Below are 27,011 nucleotides of genomic sequence, written 5' to 3'. Positions count from 1 at the left end.
TGTTATCACAGTTCGTAGCATTTTCTGTTTTTAATCCCATGATGTACAAGTCTAGATAAGTGGTTAATGTCATGTTGCTTTCAAATAAAAAACAATTTGAATGTCAAATAAATATTATTTTATTTCTTTCTTGCGCAGCAAAGCATATTTGGAAACATTACGGATTCAAGTGATGATGAAGGTGCTGCTCCTAGAAGAATCTGCAGCGAGGGTTTTTCAGAGGCTGAACATCCTGATAGTCCTGCTTGCTCCGAGGCAGTGACAACTGATCAGTCATCTTTGACAGAAGCAGGCGTTTCTGAAAGTACACCCGAAGAGTCATCTGCTGAGAAAATGGATTGCACTAAGACAGAAACTGAAAATGTGAACATAGAGGGTTTGACTGACACCAAAACCGAGGATGAAGTGTCATACCCTTCTTTGATTGCTGGAGATGCTCAATGTAGAAGTGAGAACAATACTGAAGCACAGTCATCACTTGAGGAGACACAAATGAACTCTGTCATGACCACCTCAGAAATTCAGTGTGTTCATACACTTCTCACACTTAATGGTTTTCGTGAAGAGGATATGACATCTCCACTGCACAATTATCCCGAGGGGTTGCAGGAGAATGATGACTCAAAAAATACTGCAGTTTTGGTTACACCTAACAGTAAAATAGTGGAACTGACAAGTTCAAATCCAAACAGCAAAAATGAAGTTAGAATAGATGCACATATTAAGGAAGGGGACACTGAGGATCTTATTTTACAAGAAACCGATTCTTGTAGACAGCTAGTTACAACCTCTGAAGAAATGGAGGTGGAAGAAATTCACTACAAAACGTCTACATGTGACAGTCAAAAAAATGAATGTATCAATGCTTCTGTGTTGGTTTCTGATAATGAGCACACAAAATCAATGGATGTGGCAAAGGGGCCAACAGATGTTGACATGATGGAAGTAGTAATTTCACATTCACAGCTTAACAGTACTGTGGTAAATGGTGTTAGTCAGGAACAATGCATTCCTGCAAAGGATATGGAGATGGAGGAGGTTAATTGCAGTAGTTTTGCATCTGACGAACTGCATGCTGAATGTACTCAGACTTCACTGCAAACAGTTGATGTGGAGTTTCCTCAAGGAGAGTCACCATTGAAGGAGCAAACACCTAAAATGACGGACACACCACCAAAAGCCGAGGAAACTGGTGTTTCTCAAGGCAATTTTAAGACTTTAATTTCTACAGAGTTAACGATGGAGGAAAATAATTCTGCTGATTCAATATCCCCAAATGAAAAAGATAAATCACCACTAAATTCACCGCTGGCCTCAGACGTTGAGGAGACTTTTAATAAATTTGAAGTAAAAGAGCAAAGCAAACTTAAAAAAATGAAGGAGATAGTACTGCCTGGACATTTGGACTGTTCGACAGAAACTGATCAATCTCTGGATGAGTCAAATAAATATGTTTCTGTAGAGAATAAAGGGAAAGAGAATATTAATTATGTTAACTTAATATCTAATAATCTAAAAAATAAATCAATAGTAACTTCTACCCTACATAATGCCACTGGAGCAGAGGAACAAAACAGGCATGACAGAATGAAAGGAACAACTGTACTTGTCACAATTGAGAGTTCAAATACTGAGGGTGGATCCAAAGGCTCTGTTTGTGCTAGAGATGTACTTGGTCCCACTTATTTTAAGGATGAACTTGCAGTATCTTCAGAACAAGGATTTATTCAACAGAAACGATCAGACTCAATAAAGGAGACGAGCAGTTCGGTGGACATGGCTTCTCCGGATTTTGATGGTCCACAGGTAACTGATGTCATCCAAAACAGTTCAAAGTATGACGTTCATATTAGAGACATGGAATTAGATTCCATTGAGTCTGGATGTGACAGGCCAAAAGATGAATGCATAGCAGCTTTAGTCCCATTCAATTCTCAAGTCAAGTCTGCGATAATAGATCAAGATTCTTTTGGCCAAGCAGAGGAAAATTCTCCACATGTTAAGTCTGATAGTTCAGTGTCACTGGGTGTTATTTTGGGTGAGGAGGAGTGCATTTCAACTGAGGAGAAAGAGGAAGAAACATTGAAAATATCTACACCTTCTCAATGCGCGCTGATTTCAATTCAGTCCTGCAATGTTGAATCGCAAAGAAATTCTACGATAAAAGACGAGGATATTATTACCAAAACAAAAGAAGCATCTATATTTCTGAACACTGTTACCATAGAAGTGCCGAACACTTCTGTGGAAACTGAACTTGCTCAGGACAATTCCAGAGAGTGCACTTCTACTAAAGAAATGCCCAACGAACATGAAAATAAGGATAAACTTTGTGTACATTTCAAAAGCTTTGAAGTTACTGAATGTGAAAGCCAAGCTGATAAACAGAAAGATCAGTTAATGGAAAATAATGAAATGGAGAGAAGTGAAATGGGAGAGGTAAATCATACCCTGAAACCATCAGGGGATTATTTATCTTCTGGCCAGACTTCTCCCCATTTTGATGCCTTCTCAGATGAATCCTCAAAACCAAATGTGGCACAGAATATTGCCGAGCAATGTCCTGCTCGTTTTGGGCAGGTCGAAGCTGCTGATACTTCAAATAATACAGCTTTGGAATTTGAGGAATATTCCAGCATAGAAAAAAGTAAGGATGAACCTTTAGGAAAAGCACTCATTGGTAATGGGATCCAACAGCCAGTTCTGAAATCTTGTTCCCCTTCAAAACGAATTTCTCAGATGAATCAAGGCCCTCAGACCCATGAGATGGGAGTCTCAACGCTGGTTAGGAAAATCAAGAAAAGAAAGCAATGGAAAGCAATCAAAAAGAGTCCAAGATCCATTGAAGATACACAGAAAACTATTCATCATGAATTGGATGATAAGGATATGACAACTGAAATTGCCACACCAGAAAACAGGGTGCTTGAAGTTCAGGCTCAGAATTGCAAAACTGAAGTTGGGCAGCACGGCCTCTCTAAGCACATTACTCTTCGTGGTATTGACTTCCCTTTTGATTCTGAAAGTGCATCAGCTTCTAATGAAACTGATTGTAATAATAAAAGCACAACAAATGTTGCAGAAGAGTCAACAGCTAGCCATCCTGACTGCAATGAAAGTAAAACTAAACAGCTCACTTTAGATAAAGGGCTTTCACAAGGCCCCTGTCAAACTCCAACATTTAACATGCACAACAATACAAATGTAAATTATGAAGCTGCAGGAAATGGTGATAATGCTATGTCAGTAGAATGTGCAGATTCAGATTTGGATAACCCTGCACAAAAGGTTTGTGACAATGAAACTTACTTGGAAACAAGCCCTAAGAGTGACTTCTTAGGCTGTACACCGATAGAAAATGAACATTTGGAAGGAAATGCTAGCAATCGAGATTATCCAGTGGATGTGGAGATATCGGAAAGCTCCTCTGAAGTCTGTTCCTATCAGGATACTAGCATTTGTACGAAAGAAAACCTTGGCATCGAAATCAACAGTAAGAGCATTGGAATTACTGAGGAAATGGCTAATTTCAAGGCGAGTATGAATAAAGTCAATAGTTCTACAAACAATACCATAACAGAAGCTTCCAATTACATGCCGCCAGTACAAAAAGTAGATATCGCTACACAAACAGAGCTAATATGTAATGGTTCACAAGTTGTGCTTTTTACAAGGAATTCTTTGAATACTCTTTCTCAGATCTGCTTTAAGAAAGAAGATAAAGATAAATTTGCACTGGCAAATAATGTTTCTTCCCTTCCTGATGCTACTTCAGGCCACCTGAGGCCTATTAGATCAGCATCAGTGCATGAGAAAGAGGCATTATTTGAAAGTACAATTGATGGTACAGTGAATTTGAAGTCATTTAGAACTTCAGTAGGTAATCAAACCTGCAAGACTGCAAGTGGCAGGAAAGGACATTCAAATAAGATTTTACCAAATGCTTTGATTGATGGAGATGCACAACAAGATGCCGGTTTACAAAAATCAGAAATACGGTCTACCTACAAAAGGCATGCAGCTTTAAGAAGAAAGAGCAAAGGTTTGGATCCAAACAATCTACCTGTAGTGAATACCGAGGTTTCCACTCCAGTATTTTGCATGCAAGAAATCCATCAAGTGATGTTAGAAATGGGACAACCTCTGCCACCGTTATTGCCACCACTTGTAGCCACACCTCCAAGAACCATAAGATCTACAAGAGTACAATCCCCTCGTCTTGCATCATCCAATGCGTCATCTCTGTGTTCCCCTGAGGATGACTTTGTTTCTCCTTCAAAAGAGATCTCAAAGACAGCTTCAATTTCACCTCTGTTGGATCACTTACAACAAAAGTCTCCTCCAACCCATTCCCCATCCCCTTTAGAACTTGCAAGAAATGAAAGAATCCAGTCTTCTCCATTACAGTTTTGCACTACAACCCCAAAGCATGCCGTTCCTGTGCCTGGGAGACTACCTAAGACTGCATCAGCGTCAGCAGGTTCAGCTTTACCTCAGGAGAATTCTGTGAAAATTCTGGATGCTATGTATCCCAATCTCTCTGCCCGAGCACGAACTTTAAATATTCTCCGTGGTAATGTTCAGCTTAGCATGCGTGGCTCTGCAGGTGGTGAGAACCAAGCCGGTCCAATGAACCAAATCATGGGGTTCAAAGCAATCAATTCAACCCCAACTGCATTTGTAAAAGCAGGAAGCAATTCCAGGTCTGAAGGGTGTGTTAAAGAATTGGAGCAGCAGAAGCCAATTAATGTTAGCATGTCAGGTGCCGTGGAAAAATCCAGACAAGACCAAAAGGCTACCAAAAGATGTGCAGAAAATGATGTAGCAAGCAGAGCTAAAAAAGTGAAAACTGAAGGCAATTGTCAGCATGAGGATTATACTTCTGATTTAATCGCCCCAAAAGAGTCATCCACTGTAGATGGTGTTCAACAAACCAAACCACTTTGCAATAGGGCAGAGCCAAAAACAACAAATACAACTGAAGTTTTCTCCCAGCCTTGTGAACCTGTTAATGCAAGTGAAGAAGCTGTAGCCAGTGCCTTAAAGAAAATTACTGAATCCTGCTTTGACCTACTCCCTGTTATACGCAGCCATGTGTTCGTTGGGAACATTCCTCAGCTCCCAGTACTGCGTGATGAAGAGAAAGAAGTGATTTATGAATTAAGTGGCAATAAGGTAAGCATGTGGTTTGTTCTGTTACTCTGCTGAAGTAAAAGATGATCCCAATGTCAAATTAGTTTTGCGGTGGTAATTGATATATTATGGATGATGAAATATTGAACATTTCAAATAATTCCAGAGAACAAAGAAGTGGATTAAAGTTTCTCTGACCATTGCTCTGAGGTTTATAATGACGATTTTAAAATTTCAATACCATCTTCCTCCACTAATTTTCCTTAATATCCAAAAATATATTGATTTCAATTGAATATAATCACTTCAGAGGCTCCACGGCCCTCTTAGAGAATTCCAAAGATTTGTTGTAATAGGCATAGAGTACCGAAACAGCCCTTTGGCGTAACTCGTCCAATTTGACCAAAATGCCCAGCTAAGGTAGTCCCATTTACCCATGTTTTACCTGTCCTCTGAGTTAAGACATTTATTCTCATCCTTCTCTGAATAACCAAACCCTCATTGTGAAACCGTGACCCTGTAAAACCCTGTAAAATGTCATAAAAATCTTTTATGTTTCATATCTGCATTGTTCTAAGCCAGGAAGTATAGATCCACTAACTCAGTAGGACAGGTAGCATCTCTGGAGAGAAGGAATGGGTGACATTTCGGGTCAAGACACCAAGACCCGAAACGTCACCCATTCCTTCTATCCAGAGATACTGCCTGTCCCGCTGTTACTCCAGCATTTTGTGTCTATCTTTGGTGTAAACCAGCAGCTGCAGTTCCCACATACACACTATAGATCCAGTCTTAACTTCTTCCCATACTACAATACTCCCATTTCCAGCAATCCCCCGTGAACCTTTCAACTCTTATCGTACATATGTCCTTGCGTAGGAAGGAGATTAGGCTCCTATACAGTATAACAGGTGCTATTTCACCAGAGCTCTATTTATTTGCAATGTTTTTGTATTCAAATCCACTTGCAATAAAGGCCAACGTATCATTTATGTCTTAATTGCCTACAAATTACTGTCCGTGATTTATGTACAGGGGCAACTGGGTCCCTCTGAGCACCAACACCTTTCATTCTCTGACTATTTAAAACAATTATTCCACTTCTATATTTTTCTTTCAAAGTGAATGGTTGCACAATTTTCCCACGTTGCATTCCATAAGTATATCCTTGCACATTTGCATGGTTTGCACAGCCCCCTATTAGTCTGACAGCGTCCTGAAACCCCTGGGTGTTTTTGCAACCCACGCTGTCGCCCAGCTTTACATCAGGAAGAGAAACTGATGTAAAGCTCATCAGTTTCTAAACTCATACGAAACAATGGCACCTACATTTCAATATAAATGTGCTATTGGGAAGTAGGAAAGAACTGCAGATGCTGGTTTAAAGCGAAGTTAGACACAAAATGCTGGAGTAACTCAGCGGGACAAGTAGCATCTCTGGAGAGAAGAAATGGGTGGCGTTTCGGGTCCAAACCCTTCTTCAGACTGAAGAAGAGTTTCGGACCGAAATGTCACCCATTCCATCTCTCCATAGATGCTGTCTGTAGCGGCAGATTATTATATCGTTCAAGAGATTACTCCCTCTAGCCACTTAAGAGAACATGGGGTAAGGAGAATGTCGTATTTCGCATGTCAGCGTTCCATGAGACTTTCAGAGCTTCTCGAAAGATAAATCTTCATAACAGTCTTTTGATTAATAGGTTTGAAGATGACACAAAGCTGGGTGGCAGTGTGAACTGTGAAGAGGATGTTAAGAGGTTGTAGGGTGACCTGGACAGGTTGAGTGAGTGGGCAGATGCCTGGCAAACGCAGTATAATATAGATAAATGTGAGGTTATCCACTTTGGCGGCAAAAACAAGGGGGCAGATTATTATCTCAATGGGGTTAGGTTAGGTAAGGGGGAGGTGCAGCGAGACCTGGGCGTCCTTGTCAGTTACTCCCAGCGAGACCTGGGTGTCACTGAAAGATGGCGTACAGGTACAGCAGGCAGTGAAGAAAGCTAATGGAATGTTGGCCTTCATAACAAGAGGATTTCAGTATAGGAGTAGAGAGGTTCTTCTGCAGCTGTATAGGGCTCTGGTGAGACCACATCTGGAGTATTGTGTACAGTTTTGGTCTCCTAATTTAAGGAAGGACATCCTTGTGATTGAGACAGTGCAGCGTAGGTTCACGAGATTGATCCCTGGGATGGCGGGACTGTCATATGAGGAAAGTTTGAAAAGACTAGGCTTGTATTCACTGGAGTTTAGAAGGAAGAGGGGGGATCTTATAGAAACATATAAAATTATAAATGGACTGGAAAAGCTAGATGCAGGAAAAATGTTCCCTATGTTGGGCGAGTCCAGAACCAGGTGCCACCGTCTTAGAGTAAAGGGGAGGTCATTTAAGACTGAGGTGAGAAAAAACTTTTTCTCCCAGAGAGTTGTGAATTTATGGAATTTCCTGCCACAGAAGGCAGTGGAGTTAGATAGAGCTCTAGGGGCTAGTGGAGTCAAGGGATATGGGGAGAAGGCAGGCACGGGTTATTGATAGGGGACGATCAGCCATGATCACAATGAATGGCGGTTCTGGCTCGAAGGGCCGAATGGCCTCCTCCTGCACCTATCTTCTATGTTTCTATGAAATTTCTTTATTGTTGAAGAAAAATAGTAAGATATTCATCCAACCTTCCCTGACTCGCACACTTTAATCTTAGTCAAACTCCAGCATATCGCTTTTAAACATTAGAAAATTCCTCATGTCTCGGCAAAACTCCACATGGTCGAAGGGTGTTCCTTCTAGCCATGTTGAGCTCTAAAACTAAACTAACAAACTAAACTTCTGCGCAAGAGAACCCAGAAGCAAACACGCCCCCGACTACGTAATAAATCCCACCCACATAATTACGGGCAGACTAAAATTTAAAGGCAAATGCCGTAATTAATGACACATAAAATAAAGCCAAATAGCCACTACACTGCGCCATCCCCTGCTCTCCTCTCTGAGAGCCAAGATAACAGTTCAGCCACTCACTCCCTCCTCCCTTCCTCAAACGAACAGCTCGACCCTGAAGTCACCATGATTGTTAATAACAAGACTGTGAACATGTTGAACAAGCTTCTGCCACGCTACGGGCCTACGGGGGTGATGTTCTGCACCAGCTTGAAGAAACTGATTTAAATTGCATCATAGACTCAAGGTATCATACCCGTAGGTTTTTTTATCGTCCGAGGAGATTCTGCAACTCTGGTATCAATAAATGCCACGATCTGGGCCTCGTCTACCTTGGCCGTGCTATCCATCAACTCTTTCTCGCTGAGGGCCCCACTCAACAGATACTTTCACAATATAAAGAACTCAATATAAATCACTCCTGTGGTCCGAGCCCCACACCATGTTCCGCATGCCATGTGCGACAGAGTACAACATGATCTCCAGTGGATGGTCTCCCTGGGTGTCATTGCTACAGTTAAACATAACATAGAAACATAATAGGTGCAGGAGTAGGTGCATTCGGCCCTTCGAGCCTGCACCGCCATTCAATATGATCATGGCTGATCATCCAACTCACTATCCTGTACCTGCCTTCTCTCCATACCCCCTGATCCCTTTAGCCACAAGGGCCACATCTAACTCCCTCGTAAATATAGCCAATTAACTGGCCTCAACTACATTTTGTGGCAGAAAATTCCAGAGATTCACCACACTCTGTGTGAAAAATGTTTTTCTCATCTCAGTCCTAAAAGATTTCCCCTTTATCCTTAAACTGTGACCCCTTATTCTGGATTTCCCCAACATTGGGAACAATCTTCCTGACCCATCTGACTGGGTTTCCACTATGGTGGTTGCTACGAAAAAAAACAAGGAAGAAATCCGGATCTGCATCAACCCCAAGGTCCTCAACACGGCAATCAAACGCCCACACTACCCTATGCGAACAGTAGAGGAAGTTGCTGCTCAAATAGGCAACGCATCTGCGTTCTCCGTTCTGGAAGCCAAAAGCTCGTTTTGGCAGATCCCGCTGGACCCAGACTCGTCCAATCTTACTACGTTCGGCTCCCCCTTCGGCCGTTACAAATTCCTGAGCATGCCCTTTGGCATCAACTCTGCCAGCGAGGTCTTCCAGTGCACCATGGAACAACTGTTTGCGGGGTATCCATGCTCCATCAATGTTGATGACATTCTCGTTTACGGACGCCAATCTGAAGAGAATGCTGAACCGTGCCAAAGACATTCAGCTCAAACTCGATCCCCTGAAATGTAAGTTTCGGGTCCCGGAAGTTACCTATGTTGGGCATGTTTTCACAAGTGATGGTCTCAGACCAGATCCATCAAAAACTACTGCCATCAACAAAATGCCAGTGAACTTTAATAAACGTGTTGTAGCTTGATACGCGTACGACTCGACACATCACAGGTGGTAAAAGAATTGTACAACTATGCAGAGACTTGGTTTGATCACAACTGTGCCACTAGTATTTCCAGACTCCAGTCCTTCAGAGGAATGTTTTGGCATCGGAAGGAAATTTATTGTCAAGTTACTTGAATAATATCTGAAATCAGAGATTAAAGCATGAAGAAAGAAACATGTCTGTTGGAATTTAGAAGACTATGGAGGAAGAATATTTAAGTTTTAAAGATATTAAGGGGAAAGAAAAGGATCAAGGGGCACAGTACTAATACACACACACTGGACCAATTGCTAACCTCTTCCCTAAGGAATAATCCATGGAGCTGCAGTTTCGGGTTCTGTCAGAAAATATGCCTGGGAACAATGGTAGAAAAAAAAAAAGTTTATATAGGATATTTAGCATGATGTTGTATGTGAAAATATTGTAGCTCAAGTAATCAATGTGAACCATCACAGAGAGGGAGGAAACTGCAAGATTAATGCAATATAAGTCATATTTGTCGATTTCCCGAAGCAGTGGATTTTATTAGTGTTTATAATTTGAAATTGGTCGGCATAGGAATTATATTATATTAACGACAGCACTCTATAATATTTGGGACAAAGACCCATCATTTATTTATTTGCCTCTACTCCACAATTTGTGATTTGTAATAGAAAAAATCACAGACTTCAAGCAGTCATTGCATGCAAAGGATATGCAATAAAATACTAAACGCGACTACAATCATTTACATGACATTGCTGTTTCCCAAACATTATAGTGCCCTGAAATGGGGGGACTATTTATAAACACTACTGTAATTTCTACACGGTGAAACCAAATTGTATAAAAACGGCCTTTATTAAAATCTGACAATGTGCACTTTAACCACATGTGATTTTTTTCTATTACAAATTTTAAATTGTGGAGTACAGAGGCATATAAATAAATGATGGGTCCTTGTCCCAATCATTATGGAGGGTACTGTATTAATACCACACATTTTAAGGCTGTATGTTGTGTGCACTTCGCTGCATTATGTTCTTTGTCTGGTATCCCTTTAGTTATGGTAATTGTTCAATGAATGCATAAGAGTGGAGCAAACCAGGGTGGAATTGTGTGTGCGAGAAAAATAAATCAATTTGAGTTTGATGCTGGCTATGTGGCTCCGTAACAAAAAGAAAATTTCTGTATTTCAAAATCTGTGAAAGATTGATTGAGGGTAGACACAAAATGCTGGAGTAACTCAGCGGGACAGACAGCATCTCTGGAGAAAAGGAATGGGTGACGTTTCGGGTCGAGACCCGTCTTCAGACTGATGTCAGGGGAGTGGGCGGGACAAAGATAGAATGTAGTCGGAGACAGTAGACTATTAGGAGAAGGGGGAGGGGATGGAGAGAAAGCAAGGGTTATCTGAAGTTAGAGAAGTCAATGTTCATACCGCTGGGGTGTAAACTACCCAAGCGAAATCTGAAGTGCTGCCCCTCCAATTTGCGCTGTGCCTCTCTTTGACAATGGAGGAGGCCCAAGACAGAAAAGTCAGATTGAGAATGGGAGGGGGAGTTGAAATGCTGAGCCACTGGGAGAACAGGTAGGTTAAGACGGACTGAGAGCAGATGTTCAGCGAAACTATCGCCGAGCCCCCACTTGGTCTTGCCAATATAGAGAAGTTGACACCTGGAACAGTGGCTACAGTAGATGTGGTTGGAGGAGGTGCAAGTATACTTTAATACTGTGGCAGAAATTATTGAGTTAGTTGTTGAATTGCCTGGCATTGCTCCAAATTGAATAGATTAAATACAGTATTCAAGAAAAACACCAATACAGCATAGTGTGCGGTGAGAGGCATCGGTGGGAAGATGGAAGATGCATGCATGAGGGCAGCACAGTGGAGCCGTTGGTAGAGCTGCTGCCTCATCATGCCAGAGACCGGGATGCGACCTGACCTTGGGTACTGTCTGTGTGGAGTTTGCATGTTCTCCCTCGGACCACGTTGCTTTCCTCCGGATGCTCTGGTTTTCGCCCACATCCCAAAGACTTGTGGTTATGTAAGTCCATTGGCTCTGTAAATTACCCCTTGTGTGTAGGAAATGGATGCGGAAGTGGAATAGTCAATGAATTACAGTTATAGAAACATAGAAAATAGGTGCAGGAGTAGGCCATCGGCCCTTCGAGCCAGATAATCTTCAATATAATCATGGCTGATCATCCAAAATCAGTACCCTGTTCTGGCATTTTCCTCCAAATCCCTTGATTCCCTTAGGCCTAAGAGCTAAATCTCTCTTGAAACACTCTTGTGGTGAGGTTAAGATTTCCTATTTTGAAGGAAAACGGGGCTTCTGTTTTCACTTTAGTAGAGGAGATGTTGTGATTTTAAGTTAATTGCTAATTTTATTGTGTGGGATTGGATTGTTTTTTTATTCTAATCTAGAACTAATTGAAATTAGTGTCTCTTCTGAAATATCAGTAGGGCTGAATGGCTTATTCCTGCACAAGGGTTCTGTGTAAAAAAAAATCAGATATATTGCAGTTGTTAATTGTTACTGCAAAAATAACATTATTTATTTCTTTAATGTCAGGACTTAATAGAAGCTTTGCTCTTGGCTATCATTAAGAAGCTGAAGGTTGAGCAAACTGCCCTGGATGGTAACGATCTTCAAGCACTTTCTCGAGTTTATGTTGCAATCTGCCGACACCAAGGAGATCTTGAAAGAGCTCGTCTTCTTTCCTACAGTATTTTAAAAGAAGGTAAGAAAATGTGATACAAATTGCCTAAATAAACCAATGGAACCTCTCAATTTGGATAATCCTGTGAAATGGCACTGGACATTAATCAGATGTCCTCAGCAAGTAAAACTTCCCTGAAAATTCACCATTGAATTGATTATACTTATTCCAAGTCACAATTGTTATGGTAATTCAATAGAGTTAGAGTTTAATTTATATTGGGGTTTATACAATATTCCCAGTCATGTGTTCCCACTTCGAATAATGGATGGTAAGAGTGAGTTCTTAACAGTTCTTCCTTTACATTTTCCAACCACAGTTAAATGCAGATTTTTTTAAATCACCCAGGGAACGAGGGAGAAAGCTGTGGTTGGTTTGCAAAGCCCACAAATCTGATACGTTTTTATTCATTGTATCCCTCCACTGATAAATGTCTGCTTTCCTTGCACCCAGTGCACTAAATAAAGGCACGTTATGAGAAAGAAGAGTATGTGCTGCAATCAGATATGGAAATGTTTTGTGTTCAGTGTATATTTCGGAAATTAGATGCAGAACTTGGTAGGAGTTCATAAATGGACAATAATTCAACTCTGTTTCCCTATTAAAGATAAAGTAGGATTAATTTCACTGCCCTGATTTAGAACAGTAGTGCTCAACTCTTGTTGCAGAGAGCTATTCATAAGAAACTATTTTTGGTTTTAATTACATATAATCAGTGATATTTTTAATCCTTTTTCAAAGACACCAGTACCACAGTTTATGAAGCTCCAATCTCTGCTTGTTCGCAGCCTTGCTCACTGACCCTACACTGTCAACTGCTAATCTCAGACTGGTCCACTCACAAAATCTTTGGTTCTCCTCTCCACTTTACTGGAACTGTGCCCAGCAGGCCTGAATTCTGTTGTTGTATAAAAGTAGTCCATTAACCACCAGTTTTGTATCTGTTCCAGAAGATCAGTCCAAACCTAACATGGACCTGATTTCTGCTGCCTGGTAGTGTTGGGTGCATCCTCCTCAGTGTCCTTCCTGGTGTCCGCATACCTCTTCCCATTATATCATGGGCCACTCCTTTTAAGGCAGTGACTTACAAATGGGCTAAGGAAAAAGGTGGGACTGCAAGAACAACAAGCGCAGCTTGGGTATATCCATTCCCTGACCTGGCGTAAAAAATATGGTTTGGCCACATCTTGATGGAGACATGTGCACATCAGTTTGGCCACGTCTATCACATCTATCAGTTTGGCCACATCTTGATGGAGACATGTGCACATTGCTGGCCATGTCTTACGATTGAGTCTTAAGTATGTGACTTGGTGTGGCCATGATTTTGTGTCCTAAGACAAAATTGCAGATGTTGGAAATCTGAAATAAAAACAGAAACATGTGAGATCTATCCAGTCAAGTGGCATCTGTGGAATGGGAAGGAGTTATTTCAGAATGGGGATCTTGCATCAAGACTAAAATAGTGGAAGGTCTGTCTCTCTTCAATTATGCTGCTTAATCTGTTAATTTGAGTATATTTTGTTTCTATGTTTTAGGCTTTGTAATTTTCTCTTCTCGGTAATTACATTCCATTATACACTGACCAGTATACTGAAAATGCTTGAATGCTCAGGGACCAAACTTTTGTTGACTTTAATCAAAATATCAGTTGTGAAGTTAAACAAAGATGCAAAAGACTGCAGATGCTGGAATCTGGAGCAAAAAACAGTGCTAGAGACACTCAGTAGGTCATGTTGATGTTGTGGAGGCAAAGTGATGGTTAATGTTTCGAGTAACGACATTGTATTTGTGCATTCTGTAAAAATGGTGTGCCACGAGCAAATATTTCCTATATTACTTGGCTCAACTAAGTAGAAAAGGATGAGATTCAAACCAAGCAGCTAGGTTCAGTACACATTACTCAAACTCCTGATGTCATATTAACTCTTTTTATACTCCTTGGAGAATAAAGTCACAGTTGTATAGTTCAGAAATTTGCTTTTCGGCCCACCACGTGAATGGTCCCTATTTGCCCATACATACCAATCCCATTTGCCTACAATAGGTCCACATTAATCAATCAATCAATCAATCAGTTTTATTCGTCACATTGCACATAAAGTGCAAGTGAAATGAATTTGCCAGCAGCGGTACAATGAGAAAGAACACACAAAAACACAATAAAGTTTTAACACAAAAATCCACCACAACATTCATCACTGTGGTGGAAGGCACAAAATTTGGCCAGTTTCCCCCGTGGTCGGAACCTCAACCCTCCGCAGTCGCCGATGCGGGCGTCCAGATGATAAAAGTTAAGGTAAGTCCTGAATCGGTGCCTCCCCAATCGGAGACCGCGGCTTCAGATTGGTGTAGGCCGCAGGCCAGCGGTCCGTGATTTAGAGTTCGCGCCGCAGCCAGAAGCACCACAGACTGCAGGGCCGGCAGTCGAAGTCGAAGCTCCCCTCCAGGGATCCCCAGACGAGGAACCCCGCTCCCGATGGTAAGTCCATGCCGCGCCCGCGGTAAATGTAGGCCGCGGGCCGGCAGTCGGAGTGGAAGCTTCTTCCTCTCCCGGGTCCCCAACGTGAGATCCCAGGCTGCGGACGCCACGCCAGCTGGAGTTCTGCAGACCGCGGCTTCAGGCTGCTAGCAGCCGCGGGCCAGCGAAAAGGAGCGCTCCCCTCCGGCGAGCCCCAGCGAGGGCTCGCCCGCTCCACACCGAGAGTCCGCGCTGCGCCTACCGCTGAAGCCCCGGGCGCGTCTCCAGGAAAGGCCGCACCGATCCTCGTTGTTAGGCCACGGGGGAGGCGACATGGAAAAAGTCGCCTCTCCGTGGAGGAGGCGACCGAAGCGATTTCCCCCACACCACCCCCAACACAAAACACACAAATAAACATTAAAAACATATATTTAAACACACTAAAAAAAATTTAAAAGGTGAAAAAAACTGACACGCTGCTGGCAGGGCGCCGGCTTGCAGCGCCCCCACCGACCTCTCCACATCTTTCTAGGCTTTGCCATTTTAAGTGCTTATGTGAATGTCTCTTAAAGCTGGTCTGTATCTGACCACCACCACTACTTCTGGCAATAGGTTTCAGGTATCAACTGTTTTCTGTGGGGGATTCCATGTTCTCTTCAAATCCTCTTTAAAACTCCATCCTCTCACTTTAAAACTATGCCAATTTGTGTTTGATACCATCATCATGGAAAAACAATCGACGATCTACCTTTGTATCCCTGTTATCAGTTCACCCCTCAACCTCCATTGCTCCAAGGAAAACAGCAGGCTTATCCAAATTATCCCCATAGAATCAGAGAGTGTAGGATGGGATATTTTATGTAGGAAGGAACTGCAGATGCTGGTTTAAATCGAAGATAGACACAAAATGCTGGAGTAACTCCTCAGCGGGACAGGCAACATCTCTGGAGAGAAGGAATGGGTGACTTTTTGTGTCGACCCTTCTTCAGACTGATGTTAGGGGAGTGGGAGGTAAATAGATAAGGAAGTGTATAGATAAGGAAGTGTAATGTGTGAAAACAGGACGGGTAATGGAGATCAAGGAAAATGTAGAGTAGATCATTATTAGTTGGGAGAAGGTAACAACAAAGCAAACAGATAAAATGTAGTCGGAGAGTAAGACTGGTTGGAGAACTGGGAAGGGGATAGAGAGAGAGAGAGAGAGAGAGAGAGAGAGGAAAAGCAACGGTTATTTGAAGTTAGAGAAGTCAATGTTCATGGGGTATAAGCTGCCCAAGCAAAATATGAGGTGCTGTTCCTTCAATTTGCACTGGGCCTCACTTTGACAATGGAGAAGGCCCAGGAAGGTCAGTGTGGGAATGGGATGCGGAGTTACAGTGTTTAGCAACGGGGAGATCAGGTAGGTTTAAGCAGACTGAGCAGCGGTGTTCAGAGAAACGATTACCGATGTACAGGAGACCACACCTGGAACAGCGGATACAGTAGATGAGGTTGGAGGAGGTGCAGGTGAACTTCTGCCTCAACTGAAAAGACTGTTGGGATCCTTGGATGGAGTCGAGGGGGGAGGTATAGGGACAGGTGTTGCATCTCCCATAGTTGCAGGGGAATGTACCTGGGGAAGGGGTGGTTTGGGTCGGAAGGGACGAGTTGACCAGGGAGTTGCGGTCTCTGCAGAAAGGGATGGAGATAGGAAGATGTGGCTAGTGGTGGGATCCCGTTGGAGGTGGTGAAAATGTCAGGGGATTATGCGACGGCTGAAGGGATGGAAGGTGAGGACAATGGGGACTGTGTCCATGTTACGAATGGGGGGGAGGGGGAGCAAGTGCGGAGCTGCGGGATATCGAGGAGACCCTAGTGAGGGCCTCATCTATAATGGACGAAGGGAGCACCCGTTCCCTAAAAAATAAGGACATCTCTGATGACCTGATATGGAACACCTCATCTTGGGCGCAGATGAATTGGGAATTGGGACGGAGGAATTGGGAGCAAGGGATAGTTTTTACAGAAAGCAGGGTGGGAAGAAGTGTAATCTAGATGGCTATGGGAATCAGTGGGTTTATAATAGATGTAAATGGGATACTTTATGCTGCTAAGGACTGCTGAATAGTCGCTGTGGATAGTGCGAAGTACTGACAGACCAACACTAAAGTCCAAGTACAATGATTCTATGGCAATGTTGTTGGTTGACTCAATATCTTTAACCCCAACAATGACAAGTAATCTGCAGGTGCAAATGAGTGAGTTTGATGTGAAATGGCTTGACATTTTGAGGTATTTTTCAGAGACCTCAGATTTTGTAATGTTGAGACTGCAATGTATTTCATAAATCATGTAATTTGTAAAGAACTATTTTGCTCTTGAATTTAAATTATTTTTTTGTAGGTTATGAAGTGAATATCTAAAATTCTGCTTCACTAAGTATCTTCTGTTGAATTTTAGAAACATAGAAACATAGAAAATAGGTGCAGGAGGAGGCCATTCGACCATTCGGCCCTTCGAGCCAGCACCGCCACTCATTGTGATCATGGCTGATCATCCCCTATCAATAACCCGTGCCTGCCTTCTCCCCATATCCCTTGACTCCACTAGCCCCTAGAGCTCTATCTAACTCAGTTTTGTTTGGTTTTGTGTTTTATTTCTATTCCATCTCGCATATGAAATGTTTTTTGTTGTTATTATTCATAAACCTGAAGTGTGGAGGCCACAGGTGTAAATTGCTCACTAACTTTGCACTTTGGTATGGTTTGTTTTTCAGACTTTCCAGACTCGAGCAAACTCCTGTTGATCATCTTAAGTGTTTGGCAAAATATTTTTTCTATGCAAGGACCAGTTAATAAAGCTATGCAAGCTGTTGCAAAGCAACGTGCCAAAGGAGACGTTCTGGATTGTTTGAGTGCATACCTCAACTGGGAGAAGGTAATGTCTATTACATTTACAGGGACATTCCCTTCTGTGCCATTAGTAGTTGAATAAGTAGGCATATAACTTTTTTGTTTTTATATAAGGAAGATATAATGCATAATCACTCGCTGCTGCGGTTGCAGTTTTGCTGCTATCCTTATCAGCAATGAAGTTAGTCACTACATACTTTTTGGGTATCTTGCTCCTAGTGCATAATAGAATCAAACCTTATTTGAAAGATTATTATTATATTTTGCAAAGACATTTCTTTAAAGTAAAAGTGCAAGTATTCCAGATTCATTATTAAAATTATAGCCGTGAAAGATGTTTAAAAAGGCCAATCTTCAAAAGTCATAAGATCATGTGATAGGAGTAGAATTAGGCCATTCGGCCCATCAAGTCTACTACGCATTTCAATTATATCTGATCTATCTTACCTTCCTAACCCCATTCCCCTGCCTCCTCCCCGTAACCTCTGACACCCGTACTAAGCAAACAGTTCTAGTACAGTGCTTGACTTGCTCGGTCTTCAAAGCCCGGGGGATTGAGAGAAGAGGCGCCCGATGCCCGAGAGAAAGCGATGCCCAAGCTTCAGGTTTATGAAGGGAGGGGGGGGAGGCAGAGGTGGGGGTGTGGGGCGGTGACGTCACTCGCAGGACAATCGCAGCGTGAGCAGACGGCAGATCCATTGTGACGTCATCAGCGAAAGCGCCGGTTTATTTTCTACGTTTTATTGGATTTGTGAGCATTTTCATGAATAACTCGAGAAATAAATGAAAACATTTTCAGGTAAGGCGATTTCGGACTCTAGGGAATAAATCTCTATCGGGATATGTGAAAATGTTACCGTTAGAACGTTGTTTTTTCGAGAAGATGTGACCACACACACACCCTCAAGAGGGCAGACATGAATGTTTCCAGTATTTTCTATGTATATATCAGATTTTCACCTGAATGATAATAATGACTAAAACTGCAAGCCTAATTTGTAACTTCAAGTGGGTAAGGTGGGCCGAAGTGGCAGTTCTCCATGCTGTATAATTCTGACTGTATGACTATGACTCCAGTGATATAATAATGTGTCTCTCAAATTTATACCATTCATTTCATATATATCTAGCCCCTCGTTTATCTATTTTCTTTGCAATTTTTGTTTATTCTAAATAAATTAAAAATGAATAGTAACTGGTGCCAAATGATGCAAATAATTTCTAACGTTTTTTTCCTAAATTTGCAGATGATTTCAATGTTTCTGTTGCCCCTTAATTATTTTTAAGATTGGTGTTTTTTTACTAAGATAAATCCTCAATCATTATTTAGAATTCCTACTTTTTTTTATTTCCTTGCAATAAATCCCCAATATAATTCTTAATTTAGTTTAGCTGCTCTTTCTTTTTATATACTTGTAGAAGTTTTTCCTATGTTTTATAAGATTTGCTAGTTTATTCTCAGACGCTATTTTCTCCTCTTAATAATCTATTATTTATTGGATTCATTCGCAAGTTGCAACGGTGAAAGAATATTGAGCTATTCCATTGGCAGTCCTAGAAATGCTTTATTTATTATTTTTGTATATTTTCTAGAATCCACCTTTGGACATAAGTAGCTTGGTTTCAAGTTTCCTTGTAGCAATGCAGCAGAGTCCTAAAGTAAGATTCCAAACAAGTAACGAATATGGAATGGATTTCAATGGTGATATGTGGGAGTTGATATCTGCCATTGATCTGCTCTGCTCTCAACAGCAGTGGACATGGACACATGACTGTTTCATAAGGTACTACTTTCATTCTCTTTAGTCCAATTACTAAGCATGGAAGGGCCAAATGGCCTACTCCTGCACCTATTGTCTATTGAAAGTGAACAAATACTACTTTTCAAATAACAGTGAGACTATTGCACCAATTTTAATATATCCCGATATTTGTATTCAATGTCTTCCATATATAATGGTAAAACAAAGGCTGCATGAAACATCTCATCCACGGTTCAATTTCTAATAGCTTCATGAGCTGCCTCATAAGAAACGCTGTCATAAGTCTTGGATCCCCAGACTTGAGCAGGATGCAATCTGCAGGGTTTATATTCATAACTGCTTCTCGAAAACGTGTACCATACATAACTTATGCATGCAATGGTGGTCTCCTGAGTGAAAACCAAGACCCTTGAAAGACTGTATTGGTACACTCAGCATTGGCCTATTTAAATAACGATTTAAACATTTTGGAACATTTTCAATTTACAATTACACAGCACCAGCGTGAGAGTTAAGGGCCTGTCCCACTTTCACGACATAATTCACGACCTCTGCCGAGTTTGCCCTTGACTCGTACTCGCTGCATGGTCTTCACGAGGTCGTAGGTAGGTCGTAGGTATGTTGTGATGCTAGTCGTAGGTACTCATGGCATAAGTAGGTCGGGGCGTTTTTCTAGCCTGATGAAGAATGTTCGCGAGTAAAAAAGGTTGTGAATTAGGTCGTGAAAGTGGGACAGGCCCTTTATAAGCCCTGAAATGCCATTGTAGAATGCCTTGCTATTAAAATAATTGTTCTATAGGATCCCATTAAAGCAAATTTTAACAGTTGTTGATGCATATCATTTAAATGGTTCAAAAAGGAACTGCAGATGCTGGAAGATCGAAGGTACACAAAATTGCTGGAGAAACTCAGCGGGTGCAGCAGCATCTATGGAGCGAAGGAAAGTCTGAAGAAGGGTTTTGGCCCGAAACGTCGCCTATTTCCTTCGCTCCATAGATGCTGCTGCACCCGCTGAGTTTCTCCAGCAATTTTGTGTACCTTCATTTAAATGGTTTGTCAGTCTGTCTGTCTGTCTGTCTGTCTCACCATGAGCTTGACGTAAAACAATCACAGAGAAATTAATAAAAGATGATGAGCAGTGTTCTGTAAAATTGTTCTTTGCGGGATATAATTTCTTCCCTTTCTTTGGAATTTCGAAAAATGTCAAATACATAAGTTATGTGTTTTACTTTGATATTATTTTACTGAATAGTCCTGTTCCTGGTTTAGCTAGGAAGCTTATGGTGTATTTTACCTTCAGAATGATGGGTGACTTCTCTGCTCTGTTTTTTTTTACCTTAGGAAGGAAGTGTGGCCCGTGATGGATAAATGGATGAAACGCAGAAAAGGACACAGAAATGTGCTGCATATTCAGGATGTTACAGTAGCAGGCGTCATGAGGCTTATTGGTAATTAATTTGATTGCTGATGACTATTGGATTATTTGTTTAATTTCAGTTCAGTTGCATGCTAAACAGCAGAAAGACGATACATGATATGGGAATAACGTTTAGTGCAAGACAAAGCCAGTACATTGAAAATCCTTCCAATGAAATAATCAATTAAATCCTCTGCAGATGATATATTTTGCCATGTTTTTTTCTCTTTAACATTATTTTTTAAAGTATTAAAGAATGCAAACATTCACAGAAGCGATCCCTTCAATAATATTGAGATTATCGCCTTTGTAAATGTGCCATTTAATTGCAAAGGTTTGCAAAAGGAGGTTATCAAATTAGATGCGGCTTTTTTTTTGTGAAGTGTTGCTAATGGATTTTACAGCAATTAAGGCCATTAATGTCAAGTCAAACATTTGTGTCGTCAACCAGGGGAAAATTTAGTAGAAATAATGGAGGAAATCAATAATTGGCAGCACTTTAGTACCCACATCAACCAATTTTAAGGCTATCCAATGGTTTCATATTAAATTACTGAAATTTAACGTATTTCTAAAATGAAATTTAGCAATCAGCCAATCATAATTTGCAGCTACAATATTTGAAAACGTCTCTGGTGTATCTTGGCACAAGTAGCCTTTGCTTTTTAAACTCCATTGTCTTTGACATTGTACAACAAGGTCTAATGTAATCTAATGCAAGCTTGAAGGGAAACACTCCATCTTCCAGTTTGGCATGTAGCAATCTGAAGGGTTTGAATCAATTCTCACTCCAGCCTTTTCTGCTTTTATTGCAGATTCCTGGCATCTGCAATTTCTCGATTTTCAGTTGCTGATCAGGGATTCTCTTCTGTCTTTCTATTTGTCATCAGAATTTTTGCTCAGTTTTTCTGTATAGTCTGACCTGCTGGGTATGTCCAACAGTCTTACATTAGCAACACATTACAGACAGAGACTTAATCTGATCTTATCTGTCACATTACATCATCTGGTCATACCCATTGAGAGAGATACTCTTTGTTCCAGCCATCCCTCTCCTCGGCATTCTCTGCAACCTAAAACTCAACTAACTTGACAATGTTCCAGGTCTGAATAGTTTTGTTTTCCATAGATCTGCTGAGTGTTTCTAGCATTTTGTTTTTTATTTCAGATTTCCAGCATCTACAGTGTTTTGATTTTGATTTGAAATGAGTGCTTCACTGTTTGACTTGCTCTGTTTGTGTCCAATGTAACGCGGTTGGTAATACTTTTGCATCAGAGTCACGGGGTCGAGAGTCCCTCACAGAGGCCGGAGTAAGAAAATCTATGATGTTGCTGCAGTGCTGCACTATCACCATCAGCTAGTCCACCACCATTCACTGCATGAGGGATGGGAGTTTCAGTAGACTAAAGCTTAACTAGTATTGGCATGTCAACTAGAAAAAAATCTGATACAGGATATTCATGCAATGAACACACTAACTCCCCAAAGATTTGTCATAATTCCTAAGGCGTTAAGAGTGTGATAGAGTACTCCTCATTGGTCTGGATGAGTACACCTGCCCCTAATAATTGAATGCTTAAAAATTGGGTAATAGAACATAGAAAAGTACAGCACAGGAACGGGCTTTCAGCCTACAATGTAAAAATTGCCTGAAATCCTCGCCGGGGATGGGAGTGGAGGCAGATATGATAGGAGCGTTTGTGTATTTTGGATAATCAAATTGATGTGCAGGAAATGGAGGGATATGGATTATGTGCAGGGAGATCAGAGTTAGTCTTAACCATGTTGACATTGTAGGCTGAAGGCCCTGTTCCTGTGCTGTATTTTTCTCTGTTCTATTACCCATCGTTAGTACTAAACATGAACTCCCATTTCTCTTCCCACAGGTGCTCCTGACCTGCTGAGAGTTCCCAGCAGTTTGAGATTTCATTTTATATTTCTAATATCTGCAGCAGATTGATTTTATTTTTTTCAATCAAATATTTCAGATATTTTGCTAAATCTAATGCTGGCTTGAATTGTTTTCTGGAACATTTGGTTTTAACTGAGCTCCATTTAATTATCAGGATGCCTGGGTCAGCAAGGACTGAAGAAAAGTTCTACAATGGCTGTACAAAATATTGCAGCAGTAATCAACAAGTTCCTCCAACAGGCTTTTCAAGAAGGTATGTTTTCCCCGGACATATCACTCTCTTCTAAAATTTGCTTTGCTTAAACTTTCAAGCAGATCAGATAACTTCAAGAACTGCTTTTTATTTTACCCTGAAACTCCATTTGTAAAATTATCAACAAATGAAACTGACAATTACTTCATTGTTAAAAGTAAGGATTTAAAAAGTTTGCAGCATGTTTAAAAGTGTCCCTGATCACTAATTTGATTAATTTGCAAAATAAATGTAATATTTTTATACATATACAACTTTGGACACCAAGATACACATAAAATGAATGTAAAATACATATTTTTAATTTAAACAAATGCTGGTTTCTTTTGTAAGTTTCTGTGCATGAAAATATTAAAATATCAAATCCAATACTAATGGGGATACCTCTTGCTTGCCTGTCATGGATATTCATCAATAAATTTCAGTCCCCAAATTTCACAGCACCATTATAGATAAGTGCTTTAAAAAAATCACTGCTTCTGATTGTAAATAGTACAAAATGTTTGTATCATTTTTTGATTAAATGTTGTACAGAACGTAATTCTGATTTCTGATCTGCAACATTAGGTGTACCATGGCCTGTGCAGTTATCAGCAGCTTATGCCGTTTATGACCTGGCACCTAGTAACCCAAACGGAGCTCTGGAGTCCCTTCAGAAGTGGAAAGCATCAGTCACTGAACCAATCCCTCCTGTGGCAAGCAAATGTCTAATGGAACTGGAGACTTTGTGTGAAAGATTAAACTTTGAAAGTCAGAACCTGTGAAAATCGCATCCAACAAGCTGCTGAACTGAAAGATAGATGAAAGGCAACTAATTTATTTCACCCACTTAAAGATGATAACTTAAACTGCTGTAAAATATTTGAAATAAATCAGTATTGGTATTTACAATTTTGAACATAGGGTAAGTACTGAGATCCACCTCGACACCCTCTCTCCTCCATCATCACCCAAATTCCTTTCTTCATGTGGAGATGTGAAGCAAGTGATGATACAATCAGGAATTGCAATTGTGTGACACGCCTGAATGGAGGGTGATTTCAGCATCAATTTTCAGAGACAACTAAAAAGAGCTTTTGATAAACTTATTCTATCCTTTTTTAAAAAAAAAGACTTTACGTAATTGAAAAATTCTGTTTTAAACAAACAGTTGAAATAATTTTGTAAAGTACCAAGATTTAAGCAAACGCTAGATTGTTTTTAATTATTTACCAATCGAGTGCTTCTTGCAGAAGGCCAGGATTCCAAAATCAACCTCACTGATGATAATCCTATCCCTGAAATAATCTGGAAATGCTAGTACATGGAAAGGTGTTTTCCAAATGCTTAAGAGCTTTAGTCACCCACCATCTGAAGTTGTTTTAAGAATCAGTCATTTTTGCAACATAATTAGTTCAGCAGGACCACAATTTGCATTGTTCATGTACCTCAGGCTGAACCGTGATGAGGTTCGACAGCATCACGTCGTTCATTCCATAGTTCAACTCAAATCCTTTTGTTGCAGCAGAATACTCTGCTCTTTCTCACCAATCCCTTCCTATTTTGCTATTGATTATATACCTTCTCTCAAAATTAAACAAAACATGCATACAGTTGGAGTCTTATCACACTGAAGGCAGCAATCATGCCTGCTCTTTACAAAGAGTTAATCAATAATTCCACTTTCTGACTCTTTCCCCAATTCTGAAACAAACGTGATACAAAGTTACTGGGCTCAGAAATACAGACTTTAAGATTAGAAATGGGCTCAGAAATCCAGACTTTAAGATAAGAATAGAAAATAGTTAAAACAACAAAAATATATTAATTAAATAATAATAAATATGGCTTACTTCATTTTAAACCTTATTATTAATTTCCTTTTGAGTAATATCTCCTATTTCATCCTAATCAAAGGTTTGATAAAGACAAGAGACCATGGTTTGAAATAACACTTTCCCCTCCTGGAAAGGTGGGGTGGGAGAATATTAGGTCCGGATTGTGCCACTGAAAACCATCCACTGACACGGCAATAAAAAGTGTGCATCGGTACAGGTAACGGGAATATATACAAGGTATTTCTCAGACTAGTTGTTACTTTTATCTCTGAACTCCTACATTGTGCAGAGATTACAGTGTGGCCCAGGGAAAATGATTGAGGAATCATAGTTAAAGTGAATTCTCTCAAAGTATTTGACCATGTTACTTACAGAGAGCAGTGTGGTGATTATTTCCTTTGTTTATATCATCAGTTGAGTTGATTAAAATCAAAAATTGGAATAGCACATTCTTGAAAGTGTCACAGAAGAAACATTTTGAATACTTGAACACAGACTATAATGAAGCAATGTTAATTATATCTTGGCCTCTTTGAGTAATTACAGTATTTCACCTTTTAAGTCTTAAAACCTTAATGCTTTCAAACTCTGCAATGAAAGATTTCAGGATGTGAAGAGATACTGCAAGCTTTTCTGTTATCAAGGCAGTTTACTAATTTCAAAAAACTAGTAAGTGTTAGCATTAATGTTCCTCACCAGTTGTTAATAAGTTTGTCGAGGCAAAGGTGAGAGTACTGAGAGTGAGATAAAAGAATATTTCATTATCAGCCGTACTTTTAAAGAAAACAAAAATTTTCAGGGGGAAATGTTGGAGGTCCAGCATTATGGGATGGGTAAAGGAAGAGAAACAAGTATTTAATTTGCCTTTGAGCTGCTCTAAACATTTTTCATATTTTACTTTAACCGCGTTCTTTACCACCTTCCATCTATCTCCAGCTGTACCGCCATTTAGTGATTATTTGGTGAGGATTAACTTCTCCATTTTGGATTTTGTAGAGCAATTGCAGGTTGGAAATGGGGAGATGGCCACATTTATACACTGCAGGATGGGGTGGAGGTATTGCGAGCAATAGAACAGGAGAGATTAAGTTCTGTTCATACCACACCTTAAATTATTCCCAGTGAGCCACTATCCAAATTGGTCTTTCTATTTACCCTGTACTTACAAATTGAATTCAATAGGATGTTTGGTACAATAATAAAAATTTGGATTAGAAAAAAAAAGGATAAATGACCACACAATTCCAAATAAAGTAATCGTTCGCCATATTTCCATTTCACTTCAGACCATATTAGCTAAAGCTATGAATCTGTACCTGTGTGCCATGGTAATTTGGTATATTTCTTTTTATGCAGTTGGATAAGAGAGTACAGATTTAAACAATAATATCTGTGTATATAATGTATTGGTTGGTGCTTTCAATTGAGTTTCCCCAAGTCTCTGGATCAGCAGAACTTAGATTAATATGCCTTGCTTATAGCTATGTACATATGATTATTCATAGTGGAAAAACAATGTTTTTTTCTGTAAATGCATGTAATTAGATGAAACTTTGTTTCTGAATATTTTTGTTCCATTTAGGAATGTTTTATGTATAAAGTCACAGGTGCAATGTAGGTTTTGGGTTCTGTACAAAGATTACTGAGTAAATATGTATAACACTTGCGAGAATTTTTTTTTACTTTTTATACAAACTCTTGAATTTTTGTGTGCAACACTTTTTATATTAAAGTAAAATATGGAATCACATTTCTTGTCTGTTTTGAGGTTTGTTAATGCTTAGAAGGACTAATATATATTGTGATAAAGCCATTTAACAAGCTTTTTAAAAATACAAACATTTAAAGTTTATGCCTCATTTCCAATCTCTACCATTTTCCATTTTACTGAGCTATCCAGAGCTAGAATAAATCTCTTTTCACCATTTACTTGTATGCTAAATTTAACATGCCCCCTGGAAAGTCACAAAAGGCATTATTTCAAATGTAACACCTAATTTAGCATTAGCCTGACTCTGGGTTGCCTGCACAGACACCGCACAACAAATATTCCCTGATGTATCTTTGCGTTGATTCTCCAATTTGGATTCTTTCTCCAAAACATTCCTCATTTGGCAGCACAACGCTTTTTCAAATCTCACCAACTTCTTACTATTTGTGAAGAAGAGTCTTGACCCCAAAATTAAGCGGCCTGATCTGCGGAGTTCTTCTGCATTTTGTTTTTTGCTCGATTCCAGCATCAGCACATTCTTGTCTCTCTTA

At 40.2% G+C, this 27,011-nt stretch overlaps 1 protein-coding gene across 1 annotated transcript in view; it reads left to right on the top strand.

Moving 5' to 3' along the window:
- Nucleotides 1-26,499, top strand: part of ice1 (interactor of little elongation complex ELL subunit 1) — a 41,145-nt gene extending 14,646 nt beyond the window's left edge. The window contains exons 12-18 of the mRNA XM_033048158.1: nt 139-5,175; nt 12,087-12,255; nt 17,451-17,611; nt 19,180-19,370; nt 20,691-20,797; nt 22,834-22,932; nt 23,500-26,499. Of these exons, the coding sequence (XP_032904049.1) occupies nt 139-5,175; nt 12,087-12,255; nt 17,451-17,611; nt 19,180-19,370; nt 20,691-20,797; nt 22,834-22,932; nt 23,500-23,696 (5,961 nt within the window). The 3' untranslated portion in view covers nt 23,697-26,499. The remainder of the gene's footprint in view (nt 1-138; nt 5,176-12,086; nt 12,256-17,450; nt 17,612-19,179; nt 19,371-20,690; nt 20,798-22,833; nt 22,933-23,499) is intronic.
- Nucleotides 26,500-27,011: the final 512 nt, after the last annotated feature.

This window comes from Amblyraja radiata, chromosome 2 (assembly GCF_010909765.2).
Source record: "Amblyraja radiata isolate CabotCenter1 chromosome 2, sAmbRad1.1.pri, whole genome shotgun sequence".
NCBI classification, from domain to species: domain Eukaryota; kingdom Metazoa; phylum Chordata; class Chondrichthyes; order Rajiformes; family Rajidae; genus Amblyraja; species Amblyraja radiata.
The sequence above is the reverse complement of the archived record's forward strand: the minus strand, read 5'-3'. Positions and strand labels throughout refer to the sequence as shown.